At 39.4% G+C, this 15,871-nt stretch overlaps 3 protein-coding genes across 3 annotated transcripts; 1 reads left to right on the forward strand and 2 right to left on the reverse strand.

Moving 5' to 3' along the window:
• Positions 1-364: 364 nt before the first annotated feature.
• Positions 365-1,696, reverse strand: LOC307256992 (N-acetyllactosaminide beta-1,3-N-acetylglucosaminyltransferase 2-like; the record flags this gene model as incomplete). Its single annotated transcript, XM_080036107.1, has 1 exon — positions 365-1,696. The coding sequence occupies one exon, from the start codon at positions 1,694-1,696 to the stop codon at positions 365-367; it is 1,332 nt and encodes a 443-aa protein (XP_079892233.1).
• Positions 1,697-3,663: 1,967 nt separating this feature from the next.
• On the forward strand, positions 3,664-6,792 carry LOC307256993 (N-acetyllactosaminide beta-1,3-N-acetylglucosaminyltransferase 2-like; the record flags this gene model as incomplete). The annotated part of the gene is made up of 2 exons (XM_080036108.1): positions 3,664-3,873; positions 5,460-6,792. Exon 2 carries the CDS (start codon positions 5,464-5,466, stop codon positions 6,790-6,792), a length of 1,329 nt encoding a protein of 442 aa, XP_079892234.1. The 5' UTR covers positions 3,664-3,873; positions 5,460-5,463.
• Positions 6,793-9,564: 2,772 nt separating this feature from the next.
• On the reverse strand, positions 9,565-13,873 carry LOC307256871 (N-acetyllactosaminide beta-1,3-N-acetylglucosaminyltransferase 2-like). The gene is made up of 2 exons (XM_080035987.1): positions 13,652-13,873; positions 9,565-12,131 (listed from the first exon to the last, which is right to left on the reverse strand). Exon 2 carries the CDS (start codon positions 12,125-12,127, stop codon positions 10,781-10,783), a length of 1,347 nt encoding a protein of 448 aa, XP_079892113.1. The 5' UTR covers positions 12,128-12,131; positions 13,652-13,873; the 3' UTR covers positions 9,565-10,780.
• Positions 13,874-15,871: the final 1,998 nt, after the last annotated feature.

The following is a 15,871-nucleotide window of genomic DNA, read 5'->3' on the forward strand; positions in this document are numbered from 1 at the left end:
TTGTATTAGCAGTTAGCTAACTCTTTGATAAAGATGTGTAAAAATGTGCTCATCCTCAGTTACTCTCATAACTTTTTTTTTCTGTTTTTCCTTTTTTTGGGACTTTGTGGTCTTCCATCTTTTGTGTCTGGTTTTATCGTTGGATCACTGAAAAACGAAAAAGGAAAAAACTCACATTTTCAAAGTCAACTGTCTTCACTCAATTTTAAGTAACAGCAACTAAAAATAAATAACGTTGAAGCAAAACTGCCTACATTTGGGCCAACTGGGCCAACTAATTATTTATAATCAAGATAACTCTTCCTCTCTTCATAACTCATATATCAGACTGTTAACAAATGTTGCCTTAAATCACCAGTGATACTCACATTGTTTTCCTCTTGCTTCCAACTCTGAATGGGACGTCCCAACACTCTCTCATTGTCCTTTTCAGGTCTTTCCACAGTTCAACAGTTTGATCTGGGCTCCGTTTGTGGACCAGAAGAATCTTGTGATACGCACACGGCTCCTGCTCCTCCTTACCGGAAAAGCGAAACGTTAGGAATGCCGGGTTGTGGATGGGGTAAGCGTTCAGGTGAAGCATACACATCCCCACGTAAACATCGTCTATGGGGAACAGGTGAATCCCCTTGGACACTCTGTGTAGACGTTTGGTCAACAGGCCCGAGTACACCACCCCCCCACCGCCAGCGTACGTGGGGTACAGGCCTTTGTAGAAGCTTTCTGGGATGAAGTATTTCGAGCCGTTATCGGTTCGAGGGATAGCCGAACCTATGACGTCACCCACCATGAATTCATTTAAGGTTTGTGACTTATTTATTAACTCACCCTGGAGGTAAATTATCAGTTTGGGGGTGTTGACAAAAACATCGTCGTCCCCTTTAAAGACAAACTGTGAGCCGTTGCAGTGGTGTGAGAACCACTTCCAGAAGAGCACGTCTTTCAAGGTGAGGTTGAAGAATGTGTCCATGAAGTCCCACTGGAGAATGTCTCTATAACGATCACTCTCCAAATGCAGCAGCTCTTGAGCCAGCGACTCTGTGTCCTCTGTCCCGAGTAGGAACACCCTGCGGACATATGCTCCACTCCCATTGTGTCCTGCCACCCATCCCTCCTTGCCCCAAGTCCGTCGAATGACCTGCCGGTTCTTAAAATTCAGCATTGTCGTCTTAATGGCCATTAGAATCAGAGGGGGCTCTTTCTGATTCTCTACCCCAGCACCACACACTCCCTTGGGCTGGATGATAGTCGAGTAGTCCCTCTTTTGCATGTGGTTCACAAACAGTTGCATCGTCTCTGGTAACTCCTCAAAGTTTTCCCTCGAGCTGTTTGTGTCCAAAACGTCCAAAAAACTGTCCCTCAGTAGTGTATCATGAAAGGTAATGTTCTCAAAATCCCTTGTGATGTTTTTCAGGTGCAGGATGGGGTTGAAAGGGCGGTCGATTTGCAGTTGAAGCCGGTTCCAGAAGGAATCGTCATGTTGCTTCCAGAAAAATGTTGGGGTTGGAGCATAGCTGTCATTTATCCACCTTCCATTGGCCACGAAGAGATCATTATTGGACTCAGGTAACGCCTCAGGAGTTGATTCTGTTTTGGTGTTCAAGTTCATACACACCATGATGTATAAGATCAGCAGGGCCAGCAAGACGCGATAAACGATAAACGCGTTGCCCCAGCGACAGTTGTACCGCGCCATTCAACTGCAAAGCAACAAAGAGTTTATGTTAGTTCCAAGAAATGTTTTCGAATAGCAGAATACTTAAAATGTGCCGTGAAAGTTAAAGGTGCAGTGTGTAATATGACATCATCAAGAAAGTTCTACAAAGTTCTAGAATACAACGCTCCCTGGGTAACCCCAACCCTTTCGAATAACAACAGAAGCTACAGTGGCCTTCAAGGACAAGAACCATTCTAAATTTTAAACAATGCACCTGATGACATTCCAACTATGACACTTTCAAGATGGCGGCACTAGGCCTTGGTCCAAAATATGCAGAAATATGGACATATATGAGACCCTTTCTAAGGGAAAAAATAATAATTCAAAACTTTTTTTTCAGCTATTATGCACTAAATTAAATGTGCTTATGGATATTATAATTACTTTCTACAAAATCTGCTAGGAAATAAAACCCGAAATTCTACACACTGCAGGTTTAAGTTCTTGTGGAAAGACAAGAAGGGTTGGTCCATAACACAGATCACGGACAAGACGGGGGTAGAGAAAAGCAATGAGAGAGTATAAGGACGTTGAGTTCTACATATAGAATTTCAAACATTAACAGTTTTGCCAAATCCTTTTCTGTCTTACAGATAAACAAAACCAAGTCAGTCAAAATGTTGATTCAGACATTAAACAGTGTTAAAACTGTCTTTCTGAAAAGATAATAAGTTGGTAATAACTTGGTATTGTCTCAACAAAAGTTAATTATTTGGCCCAAATGTGGCTGTTTTCCTTCAAACTTGAGCGTTTTAGTTGGCCTCAAAACTCAACAGTCAAGTGAAGACAGTTGACATACATTTTATTTTGAGTGTTCCTAACTTTACAATTTTTTTTACAGTGAATGTATTATATCCAAATCAGTCTCACCTAAAGGTCCATTTAGTAGCTTTTCCGTAGAGTATTTAATCGATCAAAATCAAATTCAGCAGACAGGTTTTGCATGTTTTTGCTTGGAGGTCATAAAAAGACTTGGGCACTCTGCATCTTCATTTCCATGACAACCATATACATTCCATCTACTCAGAAAGATGGTGTATTTTGATCAGAAGCTCTAGATGAGATATAAAATGTAGGCTACCTTGTTGTAAGATTGTTTTATCAACTATTGAATACACTTTCAAGCTCAATGATTTTTGACTATTTGAATTTTTGTACAACTTTGCAATTTGACAATTCAGTTGTGATAAAGTTTTCTTTTAAACATTCATTTTTGGAAAGATTGTTGGCATTTTGGAGCTAAGGAGTGATGAGCTACCAAATGACTAACTGCACTAATACATTCATTATCGTAGTCTAGTCTAGCAAATAAAGTATGAAATTAAATAGGTTACTGTGCATTCTTGCAGAGAAAAAAAACATACCCGTTTCCCATAGATCCGTAAAAAGGCATATAATAATAATTTGATCTTAGAGTAGGGCCTTCATTGGTAAAAAATTAAAAATAGGCCTATACCACTCTCCAATCACTACACCGCGACCCCCCCCCCCCCCAACAGGACAGTTTACAGAGATTTTGTCCCACAACCCCTGCAGAAATTAGGCTACACTCTATAAAACTATTTTAAAAACTGTATAACGTTGTAACGTTCTAGTTAATGGAGCTTATAAAAGCACTTAAAGCTTCGATGTGCATTTTAATATATAAACCGGCCTATCTTTAAAACCATAAAACTGTCATTCAAACAATCTATAGGTGAATCACAGTTGGTATGAGCAGTTCACTCCTAGACTGGTTTTACTTGAACAATGACTTGTGGAGCACTTGTTGAAAAGACTGAATTTTTTCTCGTGTGCTCATTTGTAAACACTCGTCTTTTTGCACCTGTTCCACCTGTTCCACCTGAGCTTTCCTGTGCCACATTAACCAGCTCTGACTGCCCAGACCATGTGTGGAGACCTCTCAGCCTAGTCCTGGGTCTTCCCCGAGGCTTCCTCCTCCCAGCTGGACCCTCCTGAAACCGCTCCCTAGGGAGTCGCCCTGGGGACATCCTCACCGGAGAGCAATACCGCGCCCGCTGATCCAATACTCCTGCTTGTCTCACGCTCCATTGGCCCACAATGGAGGAATACCATTACTAACACGGACCAGCAGCTTTGCTTCTAAAAACAGATGACGTTTTATTGAAAGAGGAAACGTCCACTTAACACAGGTGAGCAATAGAAACTGCCGACTGAGAAGTTAATCGTTCGAAAGTCTAATTAAGCTGTGATTATCTGTAGGCTACTCATGTTATGTCTTTATGAACAGCGTTAGGTTACTCCTGTTCGGAATGCTTTGAACTACAGACACTTCAGAAATCATCGAGCTTTAAAGGTGCAGTGTGTAATATGACATCATCAAGAAAATTCTTGAAAGTTCTAGAGTGCAACGCTCCCTGGGTAACCCCACTCCTTTTGAATAATAACAGAAGCTACAGTGGCCTTCAAGGACAAGAACAATTCTAAATTTTAAACAATGCACCTGATGACAGTCCTACTATGACACTTTCAAGATGGCGGCACTAGGCCTTGGTCCAAAATATGCAGAAATATGGACATATATGAGACCCTTTCTAAGGGAAAAAATAATAATTCAATAATTTTTTTCAGCTATTATGCAATAAATTAAATGTACTTATGGATATTATAATTACTTTCTACAAAATCTGCTAGGAAATAAAACCCAAAATTCTACACACTGCAGGTTTAATAGTAGAGAAGTTGATAAACATTTTTTACAACAATGTCCATTTCATAGTTCATTTGGAGTATTTTTTTATTACTATTTTATATTATTATTTTATGTATTTTAATCTTGCCCCTGTAAAGCACTTATAATGGCCTTGTGTTTGAATTGTGCTATATAAATAAACTTGCCTAGCCTTAAAGGTGCTCAGAGGAACTTCCACTGTGTTCATTCTTGCACCTCCTTTGGACAAAAGCGGTAGTGTATTAATTACGCCAGCTATAGTTCCAGGGTGAGCGTACCCATGACAAAGGCATTAAGAAAAACTATATAAAAATAGCATTCTTTGCACTAATGGTCTCATTTGCTCTAACATGTCATGTCATTAATGTTCCTCAGAGGAAAAATTAGACTGTTTCAGAAATATTTAAAAGTTCCTCGTAGCACCTTTAAATATAGTTTTTATACATATTCATTACATAGAAATGATAAGTTATCTCAACAAAAGATAATAAGTTGGCTCAAATGTAGGCAGTTTTCCTTAAGGCTTACGAGTTTCAGCTGCAAAACTCAAAAATATATAATACAGCTGTATTGAAAATTGGAGTTTTCCTAACTAAGGCATTTTTACAATGTCCCACCCATAGATAGTATATAAAATGGATGTAGCATCCGGGCTGACCTCAGTCATTCCAACTACATCCAATCGTCCTGGCCTATGCGCTTCGCCATCTTGTCAGATTTGTACTCCGCCTCATTTCTTTTTACGACCTAAACATACAGACTAGAATGTTTTTTTTGACCAGGCCATAAATAGGTTTAATAATGCTGTGAAAACTGCCTATTTAACATGGGAGTCAATGAGAAATTGCTCTGTTTTGGTACCACCTCTTAGTGGCCACTCGGTGAACTGACATTTTTTGTCACTTCTGCATTGGATGTTGAACTCGCTGTGGTTGGGGCTTGGTCCCACCCTTCTTTCCTTTTCTCTAGAATTTAACTTCCATGACACATTTAAAGTATTTTGATGTTCAAAAACATTTGTTCAATCTACCCTTTCTTCCTTTGCAGTTGAATGGCGCGGTGCCACTGGCGCTGGCGCAACGTATGTATCTGTTTGAGCTCACCATGCATCTTGCTGGCCCTGCTGATGTTCGACATTATGATCAGGGTGTGTATGAACATGACCACCACAGTAGAATGGACTCATGGAGCATTCCCACAGTCCAAAATTGGAAGTTGGAAAAAAAACATTGTTGCTCCGATCCCTAAAACTTTCTGGAAGCAGCATAGTGACTCCTTCTGGAACCGGCTTCAACTGCAAATCGACCGCCGTTTCAACCCCATCCTGCACCTGAAAAACATCACAAGGGATTTTGAGAACATTACCTTTCATGATACACTACTGAGAGACAGTTTTTCGGACGTTTTGGACACAAACAGCTCAAGAAAAAACTTTGAGGAGTTACCAGAGACGATACAACTGTTTGTGAACCACATGCAAAAGAGGGACTACTCGACTATCATCCAGCCCAAGGGAGTGTGTGGTGCTGGGGTAGAGAATCAGAAAGAGCCCCCTCTGATTCTAATGGCCATTAAGACGACAATGCTGAATTTTAAGAACCGGCAGGTCATTCGACGGACTTGGGGCAAGGAGGGATGGGTGGCAGGACACAATGGGAGTGGAGCATATGTCCGCAGGGTGTTCCTACTCGGGACAGAGGACACAGAGACGCTGGCTCAAGAGCTGCTGCATTTGGAGAGTGATCGTTATAGAGACATTCTCCAGTGGGACTTCATGGACACATTCTTCAACCTCACCTTGAAAGACGTGCTCTTCTGGAAGTGGTTCTCACACCACTGCAACGGCTCACAGTTTGTCTTTAAAGGGGACGACGATGTTTTGGTCAACACCCCCAAACTGATAACTTACCTCCAGGGTGAGTTAATAAATAAGTCACAAACCTTAAATGAATTCATGGTGGGTGACGTCATAGGATCAGCCGTGCCGGTTCGAGGCCGTGGGTCCAAATACTTCATCCCAGAAAGCTTCTACAAAGGCCTGTACCCCACGTACGCTGGCGGTGGGGGGGTGGTGTACTCGGGCCTGTTGATCAAACGTCTACACAGAGTGTCCAAGGGGATTCACCTGTTCCCCATAGACGATGTTTACGTGGGGATGTGTATGCTTCACCTGAACGCTTACCCCATCCACAACCCGGCATTCCTAACGTTTGGCTTTTCCGGTAAGGAAGAGCAGGAGCCGTGTGCGTATCACAAGATTCTTCTGGTCCACAAACGGAGCCCCGAGCAGATGGTTGTACTGTGGAAAGACCTGAAAAAGACAATGAGACAGTGTTGGGACGTCCCATTCAGAGATGGACGCAAGAAGAAAAAACAGTGACATTATCCCTGGTGATTTCAGGTAAAATGTGTATGTTTACAGTGTGATAACAAACATTTTGGTGAGTTATAAAGAGAGGTCGGAAAATGGACGTTTTTGGCCTTAATGGCCTTAAAGGGCCGTATCTTAAAGTGATTCCAGCGGGTTAAATTTGGTAACTTAAGAATTCATCTTTGCAGTGACTGTTACTAAGAGTTTGAGTTTACAGTGGTGGAGCCAGTTTTGCAGAGTTGAAGTTTGAAAGGTCACGGTGTGTTTGAATACCCTGAATTACATGAGCTGCCTTTGTTACGCACACCGATGAATAATAATGTAAAGACTGGCTCCCGTCTAGTTTGTCTTCCTTTCAACAGAAAATGGATGATGTGACGAATGTGTGAAATAAATTAATGTGAAAGTATTTTTTGTTTGTTTTCTTTCATGTCTTTGGTCATCGTCGTTATCAACATGCCAGTTTACAGAGCCTAGGCTGTGTATAAACAATGGATTTTTTTCCAGCACACACAGAAGGTACAGGTTGCGGATCGTGAGGAGATATTCACTGAATTTGACAAAAAGTAATTTTGACAACAAGCATTCTACAGAATTGCTGACTCCATCTTTAAAGGTGTACTATGAAACTTTGGGTGTGTCAGAGAAGTGAACATTGTTCTTGCCCCTGTAAAGTACTTTGAATGGCCTTGTGTCTGAATTGTGCTATATAAATAAACTTTCCTTGTCTTGCCTAACCTATATTCTCACAACTGAATAAACACACTTCCCCAAGGGAAAATTGGATCCCTGGAACACTGTTTGAAGTTAGAAAGCTTCCTGAAAAGTTACTCTCACTATTGTTGTTTACAGCAGCAAGGCCCACAGTTTTGTTTACAACATCTAGTCTTACCTTTGTTTCCAGCTGTCTCAAAATAATTGTATTTTGGATTTATGATGATAGAATTATTCAAAACTAAGAATTACATGTAGAGTAAATATGTTTGGGAAACTAACTGCAGGCTCTGTAAATGTAAACAAACCCCCCTCACCTGAAACTGCATAGTGCACCTTTAAGTGGACTGGTTGTACTTGAACACTTGACGTCTGGAGCACTTGGTGAGCAGGGGGGAGGAGAACTAAGATATCTTCCTCAATGTGCTCATTGGGAAACACTCCCCAGTCACATGTAGAAAGCCTAATGTTACGTAACGTGGATTCAGGTTTTTGTACATGGTGTTCTTCCATCGTTTGTGTCTGTCTTCACTAGATTTTTTAAGGAAAATTGACTACATTTGAGCCAATGAATTATCTTTTGTTTAGATAACGTATCTTTCATATTTTTAAAAACCAAGTTTTTTGAGTTCTACACATAAGGCTTCCAAAAAGTAAAACTTGTGCCAATTTATTATTTTTTCTTCCGAAAGACAGTTTTAACACTGTTTTAACCTCTAAGAACCGAGACCCATTTCTCGTTAAAGGAAAATGATGGAGGATATAACACAGACCAAGTGGACCACATAGAACACATTTCTGATGTGTTTTTTTATTTACTAGAAGTTACTAGAATAATAAAACAATTAGCCTACATTCAAATGGGACCAGCATAGGGCAGTAAAATTGTATTTGTCTATTTACAGATATGCAAAAGTAGTTTTGTTATATATTTAACACATGTTTGTGACAAATATGTTACATCAGGATTTCCATGACTATTTTAAGGCTGAAGGCCCGATGTGCTGTATACATCACAGCGCTATTTTCCTAACTTGTTCTATATACATTTGTTCATGAAATATGGTCAGACTAGGTTCAATGTAATACAGGACACACTATTAAGAAATTGTATTTGTTAAATCGGTTTAAACTCACCTTTAGTAACAAAGTAACTTCACTTGTGTGTACCTGTCACACTGCAATTTTTGTGAAGTCCCATCGAGTCACAGTCACATTACTGTCACATTACCAGCACACCAGGATGTTGTTTATTTGCACTTAGGGACTTGATGAGTAAAGGTCAATATTAAATCTGTATAAGGATGATTGTAGGACATTCAAAGTGTGTGTTACATGGGTGTCACTCACCATGGGTTCTTATGGTTAATGTTTGAATAAACCAAGTTTTGTTTGTTATCTGTATGACAGATAATTAGTTGCCAACTGTTAATGTTTGATATTCTAGAATGTAGAACTCAATTTTTATGAGTTATTATAAATATGAAATATACATTTTCAATACTTATGAATGATAAGTTATATCAACAAAATATAATTAGTCGTCTCAGATTAGTCGGCCTCAAAACTCAAAACTCTAGTGAAGACAGATGCCTTGGAATTTTTATTTTTCCTAGCTTTATCAGTTCCACAGTGATGGACCTCATAGCGTCACATCACGAAACATCACTAGAATCAAGTCTTTGCACTATAGAAGAATTTAAAACATAGAGCTCTGGAAAATAATTAAGAGACCACTCCAAATATTCAGTGTCTCTTGTTTTACTATTTATAGGCATATCTTTGAGTAGAATGAACATTTTGGTTCTATAAAATAAACTACTGACAACATTTCTACCAAATTCCAATAGTATCTTTTGTCATTGAGAGCATTTTCAATAAGTTATGTAGAGATGAAGATTCAAGAAAAATCCAGACTGGTCTCTTAATTTTTTCCGGAGCTGTATACATTTGCTGTGAAGGGAAAGTTTCATTCACAGAAATAAAATAGGTTGTGTTGAAAGTTTATTTGGTAATGACAGGAAACAAAAACAAAAATTATTTAGCAATAATAACTTATTTCACACATTAGTCACATATTAAGCCCCTTTCTGTTGAACGGAAGACAATCTAGACGGGAGCCAGTCTTTACATTATAATTCATACCTGTGCCTAACAAAGGCAACTCATTTAATTCAGGGTATTCAAACACACTGCGACCTTTCAAACTTCATCTCTGCAAAACTGGCTCAACCACCAGTGAACACTCAAACTCCTCTAAAAGGTGGAGTCAGCAATTTTGGAGGAGGCTTGCTGTCAAAATCACTTTTTGTCAAAATGAGTGAAAATCTCCTCATGATCCCTTACTGTGTGTGCTGGAAAAATAATCAGTGTTAATAATACACAGCCGAGGCTTTTCAAACGGCCATGTTGCTATGGGCTCCATTTGTTTCCATTCCAGTTTACAGAGCTGTGCATTTAAATTCGATTTTTTTTCAGTACACACACAGTACAGACAGGTATAGATCATGAGGAGATATTCACAGAATTTTTTGAAATTTCACTGCATTAACACAGCTAATTTGATCATATAGTCTTCCTTAGTATCCATAAATAGAGGTAACTGGATGTTCATTGTACACATTCATAGGAATAATATATATTTTTTTTAAATTATATTATATTATATTTAATTAATTATATATTATAAATTATATTTTTACAATAATAAAAGTGTACCTATTAATTTGATTAAAAACCGTGTAAACTTATTTTTATGAATTCTGAAAATGTTCTGATACAGCAGACTTGAAACTTGTTGGGCCAGGGAATATATTATATTGCAGTCAACATCATGTCTTCATGTCATAGTTATATTCTCATTATGAGATCAGGGAAAAAATAATTTAGTAAAGTTAAGTTAGGTAAAAAAGTTAATAAAAATAGTAGGTGGTCATTCAAACATTGTAAAATCTGTGGTACATTTATATTTTTCAAATGGTTTAGGATAAATAACACCAATTATCATGGAAACCTTAAGTAGGCCTATATAAATACGTACACTAGTTAAAGGTGGCGTCAGCGAATCTGGAGAATGCCTGTTGTCAAAATAACTTTTTGTCAGAATCAGTAAATATCTCATTGAATATCTCCGCATGAGGATATTTGACAAAAGGTGATTTTGACAACAAGCGTTCTCCACTATCCCTGACTTTACCTTTAACACAATGTCCTGTCCTCTCTTCATGACTCACCAAAATGTCTCATATCAAACTGTAAACATGCAAATTTACTAGGGATGGCCTCATTGTTTTTTTCCCTTCTTGCGTCCATCTCTTAGTGGGACATCCCAACACTGTCTCTTTGTCTTTTTCAGGTCTTTCCACAGTACAACCATCTGCTCGGGGCTCCGTTTGTGGACCAGAAGAATCTTGTGATACGCACACGGCTCCTGCTCTTCCTTACCGGAAAAGCCAAACGTTAGGAATGCCGGGTTGTGGATGGGGTAAGCGTTCAGGTGAAGCATACACATCCCCACGTAAACATCGTCTATGGGGAACAGGTGAATCCCCTTGGACACTCTGTGTAGACGTTTGATCAACAGGCCCGAGTACACCACCCCCCCACCGCCAGCGTACGTGGGGTACAGGCCTTTGTAGAAGCTTTCTGGGATGAAGTATTTGGACCCACGGTCTCGAATCGGCGCGGCTGATACTATGACGTCACCCACCATGAATTCATTTAAGGTTTGTGACTTATTTAATAACTCACCTTGGAGGTAAGTTATCAGTTTGGGGGTGTTGACCAAAACATCGTCGTCCCCTTTAAGGACAAACTGTGAACCGTTGCAGTGGTGTGAGAACCACTTCCAGAAGAGCACGTCTTTCAAGGTGAGGTTGAAGAATGTGTCCATGAAGTCCCACTGGAGAATGTCTCTATAACGATCACTCTCCAAATGCAGCAGCTCTTGAGCCAGCGACTCTGTGTCCTCTGTCCCGAGTAGGAACACCCTGCGGACATATGCTCCACTCCCATTGTGTCCTGCCACCCATCCCTCCTTGCCCCAAGTCTGTCGAATGACCTGCCGGTTCTTAAAATTCAGCATTGTCGTCTTAATGGCCATTAGAATCAGAGGGGGCTCTTTCTGATTCTCTACCCCAGCACCACACACTCCCTTGGGCTGGATGATAGTCGAGTAGTCCCTCTTTTGCATGTGGTTCACAAACAGTTGTATCGTCTCTGGTGACTCCTCAAAGTTTTTTCTTGACCTGTTTGTGTCCAAAACGTCCGAAAAACTGTCTCTCAGTAGGGAGTCATGAAAGTTAATATTTTCAAAATCCCTTGGGATGTTTTTCAGGTGCAGGATGGGTTTGAAACGGCTGTCGATTTGCAGTTGAAGCCGGTTCCAGAAGGCGTCGCCATGCTGCTTCCAGAAAGTTTCCGGAGTTGGAACTTTACAGTTTTTTTTCCATCTTCCGGTGGCCACAAAGTGATTTTTGGACTGTGAGATTTCTCCAGGAGTCCATTCTACTGTGGTGGTCATGTCCATACACACCATGATCGTAATGTAGAACATCAGCAGGGCCAGCAAGATGCATGGTGAGCACAAACAGATACACACGTTGCGCCAGTGACAGTGGCACCGCGCCATTCAACTGCAAAGAAAGAAAGGGTAAGTTAGTTCCAACACATAATAATTATAATAATTAATTGTATTTATAGGCGCCTTTCAGAGCAGCCAAAGTCACCTTACAGGGCAGAGTTTAAAAGAACAAAAACAGGACGAATTACACAAATTACACGAGTGGGATGAAATGTTTTCGAATATCAAAATTCTTTAGAATGGCTGTGAAAGTAAATGGAAAAAAAGAGAGAAAATAAGGACACTGTAAAAATTATAAAGTTAGGAGCACTCTCATTTTCAAGCTCAACTGTCTTCACTAGATTTTTTAGTTTTGAGACAAAGAAAAAAAAATGCTTCCATTTGAACCAACTAATTATCTTTCCTTGAGATAACTTAACTTTCATATGTAATGAAAATGCATCTTTCATGTAAACTTCCAATTTTGAAGTACAATTTTGAACAGTTGTGCCAACTAATTCTCTGTCAGACAGATAACAAACAAAACCAAGTCGGTCAAAATTTAGATTCAATCATTAAAATGTTTTAATACTGTCTGAAAAACTTTCTTAGCAGAAAATGACAAGTTGGCACAACTTAAAAGAATACTTCACACATACGGAACACGCGTTCTTTCATTATAAAATCGCTATTATCATTTAATGAATTAAGTTTTTCTTCCCTCATTCTTCACTTAGCCCAGCCGTCCTGTTACTAACCCAACATCTTACCATGTGTGATGTGTCACACATGGGAAAATGTGTGACACATCACACATGGTACAGTGAGACCATAAAGCACTCTTTCTGCCTTTTCTCAGGCTGAACCGATTTCTAAAATGTTTGCACATGTACCTGTATACTGCATAGGATTTCAGAGTTCAATACACCTTCATATTTCCACTGGTGAAGTAGGTCTTTAACTTTGGTAAGTCTTTATATGTAGAACTAACAAGTTGAAGTTTTTATACATAGCTATAAGAGATACATTTTCCTTACATATGAATGATTATCTCAAGAAAAGATTCTTACTTGGCTCAAATGTAGGCAGTTGTCCTATAAAATGTTAAATGTTTTAGTTGGCTTCAAAACTGAGAAATCTTTTGCACCATGACATTTTCAGTTTTCCTAACATTTATATTTCGATGTATTTGAATATTTACAAGACAGCAGACAGGTTTTGCATGTTTTGGCATGGAGGTCATAATAATACACTGTGCAAATCCATGACAACCATACAACTCAATCTGTTCATAAAGCTTCATTTGTGCTTTAAAAATAACTTAAAACAAAAAAAAAATCAAGTTGATGGACGAAATGGACCTTGGTGTAAGATTGCTAAAGTACTAAGATTAAGATTGTCAAATTGTTCTGTCAGCTTCTGAATAAACTTTCAAGCTTAATGATTTATTGAAGTTTCTGAAAGCATTCCGAACAGGAGTCACCTATTACCGTTCATAAAGACATGACATTATTACAGATAATTACAGTTTAATTTCACATGTTGTCGGACGAGTTGAGATTAATTTCTCTGTCTGCAGTGTCCATTGCTCACCTTGTTTTAAGTGGACGTTTCCTCTTTCAACAAATAGTCATCAGTTTTTGAGTAGCACAGCTGGTGGTCCTTGTAAAGTTAAAAATGACGTAGCTCCATTTTGGGCTAATTTCTCATAACAAAATAAAAAATTTTAATAAAAAATAAATGAAATAAAAAGGTCTTCGTAATCCTGAATGTCGGTCTAGTTTGTGTTACCCTCAGCGATCCGTGGGACTGCTGTACTTTCTGAAGATTACACAGAGGAGCAGGAGTGTGAGGAACATTACAAGGTGAGGCCCCACCCTGCAGTGACGGAGAGAGAGCAAACAGGAATGACCTGTTGTCACGTTAACAGTCATTATTTAAAGCAGAATCACACACCCACAGCTGGTAAAACATATATAGGTAGAATGGAATCCATATTGTGGAATCCAAATCAAGTAACTCATCAAAATTAACTTTGCAAATACACATTTTTAGATTTTAGTCTATTTTGCTTCCATAACATGTCATCTGTCATATTAGTATAAAGGTGTGTATTAAGGGTGTAAGGGCAGGGTGTCATACTGTATGGAATGTAAAGCCCATAGGCAAATGTCTATTTGTGATATTGGGCTATACAAATAAAACTGATTTTATTTTATTTAGGTGCAAAATATACATTTTAGGTGTTTATTTTACTAAATGTTCTGTCTGTTTGTGTCTGTATATTTCCCCAATAATAACGGCCATTATCTCAACATTATCTGGTTTTAATACTCTGAACCAAAAATCGCATCTTCTAAGGGCATTCTCGCGGTTGCACTATATCATTTACATGAAAACAGCAAACGCAAGCATGAAACCGCAAGTTTTTGAGATCTACTCCCAGGGAGGATTTTTTGGAAAACACAATGGTTTTGGTTTCTTGTAAACACCGAAACCATTTTCCCTGGTAACGCTGACGTCACGGCTCCACTTCACGTATGCGTAGTCTCAGGGGCGTAGCACCAAATTCTGGGCCCCTATACAAAAAGTCCTGATGGGCCCCCTGAAAGGCGGTCTTACAATACACACAGCTCTCTGAGCCAGACAACTCCACAATATTTCATTTGATGAATGACCAAATCACTACTTTTAGCAGTGTTTCTCCCAGAAAATGTCTGGGGGGATTTTGCTCAAAGATGCCAATGCGCACTATAAAAATAAACAACTGTTTATTTGAAAACGAAAATACAACACACACTGACCTTACAGTTGTGCATGGCCATCACTCTCATGCATTCATCAGACTTTTCTCTGCGCTGTCTGAGCTGATAGATAGGTTGTGTTGCCATAGTGATGTGGAGTCTTAAACTGTTCTAGCTTTGCCAGCAATTATTTCTGTACAGCTAAATATCCCCATAGAAACATCGCTGCGTTTATTTTCGCCACCAGTTCAATTCATTGTCGGCTTGCTCCTGCTTATTCTCCCGCACACATGCCTTAAGGCCTTTGCACACCGGGCGCGTTTTATTCGTGCGATTAATCCGTTAATTAACGAACGTATACAGAGTCAATACAAGCTTCCACACCAGCGCCGTCATTTCGCATCGCGAATTTGCGTTTTTTATTTTTTCGAACTGAGTTCGATTTTTCTGGGACGTTGCTTCTAAAGTGAGACGCGACAAAATTCACATTTCAAAACATTCGCTTTTACGTTGCGTTTATTCGCGTCGCGCCCGGTGTGCAAAGGCCTTTAGTCATGCGCAGGCCCCTGATCTCCTTGCAAGGTTCAGGGGAGAAAAAAGCCAGTCAATTATTTCTTTTTTTGGAATGGCATTGTTCAGAGCCTTCGAAGATCGGGCCCCACATTTAACTTGTTAAAAAAAAAAAAAAAAAAAAAAAATTCTCTTTTTCTGCCTTGGGCCCCCCCACGACTGTCGCACTTTCCCCCGCAGTCCGTCGGCCCTGCGTAGTCTATAACATTTGCTGTCAAAATACCCACATGCGAGTTATAAAGTTAGAAGACAACATAACATGAAAGGTTTCTCCGCGGCACCATCACTGTGATCAGCGGAGAGTGTCGTGCAGGGCTCAAATATAACACTCGCCAATTTAGTCTAAGCGATTAGTAAGTTATTGAGACCACTCAACACTTTTTCTGGGGAAAGATTTGTGCTCTGCCGGTTTTCCTAGCAAAATAAACGTGTGTAGCTTCTACAGTATATGCCAGGGACACGGCTCTCTCTACATTAAAAAAACTATCCATATTTCAGC

The sequence above is a fragment of the Ammodytes marinus genome (assembly GCF_949987685.1).
Source record: "Ammodytes marinus genome assembly, chromosome: 10".
In the NCBI taxonomy this organism is placed as follows: Eukaryota; Metazoa; Chordata; class Actinopteri; order Uranoscopiformes; family Ammodytidae; genus Ammodytes; species Ammodytes marinus.

Bases quoted from the DNA above. Each gene is read 5' to 3' on its own strand.
- LOC307256871 (XM_080035987.1), bottom strand. From the start codon at position 12,127: ATGGCGCGGTGCCACTGTCACTGGCGCAACGTGTGTATCTGTTTGTGC.